General features: G+C 35.4%; 1 protein-coding gene across 1 annotated transcript in view; it reads right to left on the bottom strand.

Moving 5' to 3' along the window:
• Nucleotides 1-4172: 4172 nt before the first annotated feature.
• LOC144961107 (protein timeless-like) overlaps nucleotides 4173-7910 on the bottom strand; it is a gene marked incomplete at its 5' end in the record, with an annotated part of 7323 nt that continues 3585 nt past the window's right edge. Inside the window, one exon of the mRNA XM_078894417.1 lies at nucleotides 4173-4265. Within this exon, the coding sequence (XP_078750543.1) occupies nucleotides 4173-4265 (93 nt within the window). The remainder of the gene's footprint in view (nucleotides 4266-7910) is intronic.

Raw genomic sequence — 7910 nt, 5'->3', positions numbered from 1 at the left:
AAAAATAGAAAAAGAAAGGAGGGGGGAGGAGAGGAAAAGGGGAAGGAGAGAAAAAGGAGGAACAAAAGAGAGAGAGAGGGAGGGAGATGATAGATAGATAGAGAGAGAGCGAGAGAGAGAGAGAGAGAGAGAGAGAGAGAGATGCTTAAAATGAACTCATTGTGAACCAATAGCTCTATCCAGTAAAAAGGAACAATGATCTAATATTTGAGTGAGCAATACCCATCACCCCTTAGTTCCCAAAGCTTAAGTGGCCTCGAATAACAACAACAACAATAATAATAAAAATAAAAATATAATAATAATAATAATAATAATAATAATAATAATAATAATAATAATAATAATAAATAATATTAATAATAATAATAAAAAAATAACAATAAAATAAATAATAATAATATAATAATAATAATAATAATAATAATAATAATAATAATAATAATAATAATAATAATAATAATAATAATAATATAATAATATAATAATAATAATAATAATAATAATAATAATAATAATAAAACGAATTTCCAACCAAATTAATAATATCCTTAACTCAGCGTAAAAGAACAAAGAGTTCAATGCCAGATAAATAAATAATCACCAGCCATATTATAATAATATGACCTTCATATCCGAATAGCCCTGCGTGGTAATCAGAAACGCTGGTTGCCCTTCTTATATTATAACGATAATAAAATTAAATATTTCTGACTTTTAATCAGTTTTCACGTAAATTGATAATAACCAGTTAACTGCCGTACTATGGAAAGACACGTATCTAAAAATTAGGCCAGTAAACTCGTCCTTCAACTATCGATCGATTCAAATAACCCTCATCTTGGCAAAAACTCTCAAACCTGGGTTCGCAAAGTCACAGGTTTGAGATTTTATTTTATGTTATTAATCTATTTTTTAAATTTTTTTTTGCCAAGATGGGGGTGGTTTTAATCGATCGATTTTTGAAGGACGAGTTTTCTGGCCAAAAATTTTAAATACCTACGTGTCTTTTTTTCAGAGAACAACCGTATATACGCGTCATCATGCCTCGTCCTACATAGTAATTGTTACTGGGTTTGGCTTGGAATCCACAGTAAAAGCGTTTTGAGTACATTTAGTGGATATTGCACTGCCAAAAAAAATCTGTTTTTTTTTTTTAAATAGAATTTGTTTCGTTATTTCTTTTATTTTTAAAGGGTTTTATGACTAGAGAAATAGACAGGAATTAATAAAACTATTTGATAGTGTGTGTGACTTAAAACATAAAGGCAATTAATAAAACAAGCCGACAACGGCTTCGACAGCACATACAAAATTTAAATAAATAAATAAAAAAACCCAAACAATAAATAAATAATAAATAATTAAATAAATAAGCGAGTGACAGGTATGACCGGTAGATATTGTGTTTCACGTTGTAAACTGACGCTGATAAACCTCGTCAAAGGCGGCAAAAGCAATAAATCACGATTTTACAACAAAGAAAAGGAATTAATGCATAATTAATCTATGAAATTATTTTTTTTTTTAAATCAATATACTTAATTCCAAAAAATTAATAGATCTAAAATGTAAAGCGGCTTTTATAATAACAAACGGGTGTATATATTAATCACTTCTGTCTGACACATTCATGTCTAAAAAAAAACAAAAAACCGGCCGGGGGAGGGGCGGGGGGCTCTTCTCCTCCATCCCTTTTCCTCCTCCTCTTCTTCTTCTTCTTCTTTTTCTCCTTCTTCTTTTCAGTTCTTCTTCTTCCTCGTCGTCCTCTTCCTCCACCTCCTCCTCAATATCGTGGTCTCATCGTATGATATATCACCGTATCGTTTAGACAACTCATTTGAGGACGGTTTCTGATCAGTGACGCAGTCTGTACGGCCTTGACCATGGCCTGACCTCGGCTTGGAATCGAATTACTGTCCATAGTCATAGTCGATTAATTAATAATTGAAAAGGCCGTGTCTCTTCAGCTTATGGAGATACATTATTTATCGAGTCCTCCGTCTCCATTGGTGATTGTGGACAAAAGATGCTTTTGTTTGTCTTTGTTTAAGGGTCTTAGGGGCGCTTGCAACACATCTATCTAGGTTATATCAGCGCCAGTAAAAAGGAAAAAAATCCGATAGTAAAAAGTTCTAGAATTGCAATTAAAGCCCCCAAGAAAAAGTAAGACATAGGGGAACTGGGAACAAATAGGGATCAGATGGAGATTCCAAGAGCATACCACCAATGTAATTAGTTTGTCTCATCCGGACACAAGTACAAAATCCAACAGAGGAATACACTCAAATGCCTACATTATACATTCAAAAAAAAAAACAAAAAAAATTACTAATACACAACAGAGAGATGATTTACAAGGAAAAAAATATCATCTCCAAAAACAATAACTATGCATTTGACTGTTTCCCTCCCAGCTAGGACTCCGGCCAGGATCAGGACAAAACCAAGTAATCTCATTCCAAGACAAAGACAGAAAGCATGTTGGAAAACAGATATAAGGGGATAGAAGACACAGTATGTATCCCCCCTCCCCCCCCCCCCCCCCCCCCCCCCCCCCCCTCCTGTCCACTATGGGAGGTCAGGAAGTGGACAAAAGAACGATGCCTTGTTTTGTATATTGCAGACGTGCCAACTACCACGAAAAATCCATAGAATTACGAAATTTTGGCTTCAATTTCAAAAATCCTGAGCTTCTCTAAGTCATTAAAACTTATAGATAGTATGAAGTTGACGTCACCCGTGTCTTTGTTATTGTTTTTATTTATTATTTATTTTTTTTTTTTTTTTTTTTTTTTTTTTTTTTTTTTTTTTTTTTTTTCCATCCGGAGTAATTCTTACTAAATGTATTTACCAGACTATAAACGTTCAAGGTTACACAGAGTTTGGAAGGCAATGTTGTGAGCTTCTTAGCCAAGCGCATACTATCTATTGAAATGAAAGGTGATTCCACACTACATAATTTAAAGGGTTTTGAAGTGTTATTTGATTATTGTGAGGGTAAATTGTTGATCTATAAAGTTAACTATAGCGACTACTACTTTTATAATAATAATAATAATAATAATAATAATAATAATAATAATATAATAATAATAATAATAATAATAATAATAATAATAACAATAATAATAATAATAATAATAATTGAGCTTTTATATAGCGCACTATCCACTAAACGTGCTCAAAGCGCTTCACAAAGGGTCCCTGGTCAACAGCAACATTTAACATGTAGGACGGGACATAACGCCTGTTAGGCGATATTACATTTTTTTCGGACAAAGACAACGCTGTTAACGGCCAGGTACTCATTTTACACCTGAGTACGGTGAGAGAATGTTAGTAAAGAGCCTTTTCCAAGGGCTCAACTATGCGCCGAGCGCGAGGCTCGAACCCAGGACCTTCTGATCCGAAAGCGAGTGTCATACCACTAGACCACATAGCCGCACTTATATATCCTAAAATCTACGAATTTTTAGATTTTCAAGTTGGCAGGTCTGATATTGTGATGCGTTGATGACAATAGATTGTACGTGAGGATGTGTAAGTGTGATTGTGTGTGTGGGTGTGTCTGTGTAAGTGTGTGAGAGATAGAGGAGAGAGAGGGGGGGGGGGGTTAGAGCGGGTGTGTATGTATATATATAAAGAGATGTCAAGAGAGTGAGTGATAGTGAGGGGTAAACGAGGAGAGAGAGAGAGAGAGAGAGAGGGGGGAGAGAGAGTAAGAGAGAGAGAGGGGAGAGGGAGAGAGAGAGAGGTGGAGAGAGAGAAAGGGAGAGAGAGAGAAAGGAGAGAGAGAGAAAGGGAGGGAGGGAGGGAGAGAGAGAGGGGAGAGAGAGAGAGGAGAGAGAGAGAGAGAGAGAGAGAGAGAGAGAGAGAATATAATATCACGATTTTCAAAAAAAAAACACACACACACACACAAACGCACATGAACATATATAATATAAGTCAAATTCACATCTGACAAAATAAGGACTCCAGACAGAGTCTGGGCAAAAAACGCAGGTAGTCAAAACCCCAGGCCCAGGCCAGAATACCACAAGAAGGGAACAAATAAATATCATTAGGAGGACAGTATGGCAAACCCTACCAGAAGCCACCAGCAACCGCTCGATACTATCTAGCGACTCACCCTCAGCAAGCACTGGTGTGCTATGAACATGTGCTCGTCATTGACCCGCGCCGTGTCGCATGTGTAGAAGATTACGAAGGAAGAGGACGCAGTGGTTGAGGCACTGTCTGTCCACATCCTCGAGTAAAGTCTGGGGGAGGACAAACATTTGGAGAAAAATAAGTTAATAAAATAAATTACATTGGTAATATTAATTCCTTAATACAAGTATGATCTAGAAGCAAGAAGCAATCAAGAAAAGAAAACTAACTAACTCTCTCCCTCTCTCTCTCTCTCTCTCTCTCTCTCTCTCTCTCTCTCTCTCTCTCTCTCTCTCTCTCTCTCTCTCTCTCTCTCTCTCTCTCTCTCTCTCTCTCTCTCTCCCTCCTCTCTCTCTCTCTGGTCTCTCTTTTTTCTCTCTCAAGTGAAGCTACAATATATCATAATAATAAAATAATAATAAATAAATAACGTTCCCTTTATTCATCCCATAGGGGAAATTTTTTCTCTAGGGACTATTCCAAGGGAAGACTGGATGGAATAACCCAGGCGCCAGCCGCAGTACAGCGACGCAAAATAAGCTAGGGCGAGGTGACTTGTTCAAAGCCACACAGCGCAGCGGCGGGTGATCGAACTCGGTACCCAAGATACCAAATCATAATAATAATAATAATAATAATAATAATAATAATAATAATAATAATAATAATAAAATAATAATAATAATAATAATAATATAATAATAATAATAATGATGATGATGATGATAATAATAATAATAATATTAATAATAATATTAATATTAATAATAATAATAATAATAATAATAATAATAATAATAATAATAATAATAATAATAATAATAATAATAATAATAATAATAATAATAATACATGGTATTTATATCGCGCATTTTCATCACTGTATGATGCTCAATATCTCCCTATCCACTTTAAAACCAGTAATTTTAGAGTTTGGAAAACAAGTCATGATCATTTAATTCTTTGCAGGACAAATTTAAAACAAAAATATAATAAAATCCAAGCCAGCGGGTTTCATGTATTGATTGGGGACCAAATTACTGCCTTAGGACACGTGCGGCTATGTGGTCTAGTGGTATGACACTCGTTTTCGGATCGGAAGGTCCTGGGTTCGAGCCTCGCGCTCGGCGCATAGTTGAGTCCTTGGAAAAGGCTCTTTACTCACATTCTCTCACCGTACTCAGGTGTAAAATGAGTACCTGGCCGTTAACAGCGTTGTCTTTATCCGAAAAATTGTAATATCGCCTAACAGGCATCATATCCCGTCCTACATGTTAAATGTTGCTGTTGACCAGGGACCCCTTGTAAAGCGCTTTGAGCACATTTAGTGGATATCGCGCTTTATAAAAGCTCTTCTTTTTTTTTTCTTTTTTTTTTTCTTATTGTCTCTATATGTATCCGGTCGTTTATCTATTATTTAAATTATTGTTTATATATATATTTTTTTATATATTTATTATTTATATATCACTAAAGTGTCCAAATGCCACTCATACGTGAAATCAACGACGATATGTGAAAGTCGACCAGAACAAACCGAAAAGAAAGAAAGAACTAAGAAAAGGAGAAAACAAAATCAAACACAAAACAAAAACAAAAAAAAAAAAAGATAAACAAAACAAACAATATCAAAAAATAAAAATAAATAAACAACAACAACAAAAAAAAAACAGACAAAAACAAAATCAGCAAATGCCCAGAAGACATGAGATAAAAGACCAAACAAAAACGTGCCTTCTTTATTAGGTAACGCGGACTGAGAATCGAATAAAGGCGCCTCGTTATCAAATCTACGACGCATTCCAGTTTGACCTTTGCATATATTATGTGACCTAACGACCTGGGCAGACACGAGTGGCCCAGGGGTATCAGCAAGAAATGGTGTGACCTTTGACATCCAGAATTAGCCACTACGTCTTGACTGTAACATCACGAATCACGTTAGTGCCATGTGACCACAGCAATGGGACAAATAACTTGTTTATCAATAAATAGTCTTCAACAGTCGTAATGTCACTTCCTTCCTAATGACGTATGGTAACTTAGTAACACTGGCTCTAAACTATCGGAACAATGGCGGACGCCCGTATGAAATATTTCCCCGGCGAACTTAAACGCGTATCCAGAGGAAAAAAACCCCATCAATTTGATCATGTATTGACTTTTACACATTCTGATCACAAGGCATATGAAAAGGGAATGAAAAGTTCTAGCCAGCATGAAGAATAAAAAGTAATGATTTTCTTTGTTTAGAACCAAGATGGCCCCGTTGCCGAGCGCGTGACATCAGACTATTGAATCCAATTATTATGTGTATTTCTTTTTCCATGAAAAAAAAAAAAAAAAAAAAACAAAAACAAACAACCTATTTTCCTATTATAAGTCTCGTGACTTTTTTTACACGGGGTCACATTGTAATGTCAAGGACGCCACACTACTCTCTCATGTTTTTTCCCCTCTATTTCCTATTTTTTATTATTATTATTATTATTGTTATTATTATCATCATCATCATCATTATTATTATTATTATTATTATTATTATTTATATTATTATTATTATTATTATTATTATTATTATTATTATTATATATTATTATTAAGCTCTCCTCGTTTTTTCTTCTCTCTTAACTAAAAAAAGAAAGAAAAAAAAACTACCTCTCCTCTCCATTTTTTAAATATTTCGACGTGTACTTATTTGCAGGTCTGATAACTCAAATGGATATTATGGACTCATTGTTGTGATGGAAATATTCTCAAAACCGGACGACAAACACTGTCCATTACAAAAATGTTTTAAATCAAGCCCATATTCGCGCTTGGTTATCAGACATGAAAAAATGTGCACATTGCATCAGACAGATCATATCGTGGGTGAAAATGTATTAAATTATATCTTTTAAATCGAAGATTTAAAACAAACGTTTCTACATTTGATCGGTTTACATGTCATAAAACATAAAATGAGCTTTTTTTTTTAATTGAGTTTTCATATAGCGCAATATCCACTGAACGTGCTCAAAGCGCTTTACAAGGGGTCCCTGGTCAACAGCAACATTTAACATTTAGGACGGGACATGTGACGCCTGTTAGGCGATATTACATTTTTTTTTTCGGACAGAGACAACGCTGTTAACGGTCAGCTACTCATTTTACACCTGAATACGGTGAGAGAATGTTAGTAAAGAGCTTTTTCCAAGGACTCAACTATGCGCCGAGCGAGGCTCAAACCCAGGGCCCTCCGATCCGAAAGCGAGTGTCATATCACTAGACCACATAGTCAGAATAAACCATAAGTTCTTTGTGGAAAACCTCGGAGTAACGTGGCTATAACTAGCGTCTATCTCAAAGTCTAGCTATTGAAAATGTCTGTTTAAAGCTTTGGAAACCGGGACATACTCGTCTAAAAATCTCATCCAGACTCCAGCACAGACGCTCACTAAGAGGAACACACTCAATTTTTATGTATTCAAAACAAAAACTACAACGGAACACAACAGAGAAATGATTTTCAAGGGGAAAAAATATCATCTCCCAAAACTAATAATGTACTATAAATCTGACTCTTTCCTCGTCAGCTGAAGACTCTTGCCAGGACCAGGACAAAACAAAGTAATCTCATTCCGAGACAAAGACAACAGATATAGCGGGGATAAAAGACACACCAACAGTGACCTCCCTGCCCACCAAGGGAGGTCGAAAGACCCCCACCCATCCACAACAGAGTGGGGGATTCACAGCCCCGGTAACGTCAA

This window comes from Berghia stephanieae, unplaced genomic scaffold, assembly GCF_034508935.2.
Source record: "Berghia stephanieae isolate SIO BIC M18660-M18661 unplaced genomic scaffold, UCSD_Bste_1.3 scaffold1421, whole genome shotgun sequence".
Lineage (NCBI taxonomy): Eukaryota > Metazoa > Mollusca > Gastropoda > Nudibranchia > Aeolidiidae > Berghia > Berghia stephanieae.
Note: the sequence above shows the minus strand (reverse complement) of the source record. Positions and strands in the feature narration are given on the sequence as shown.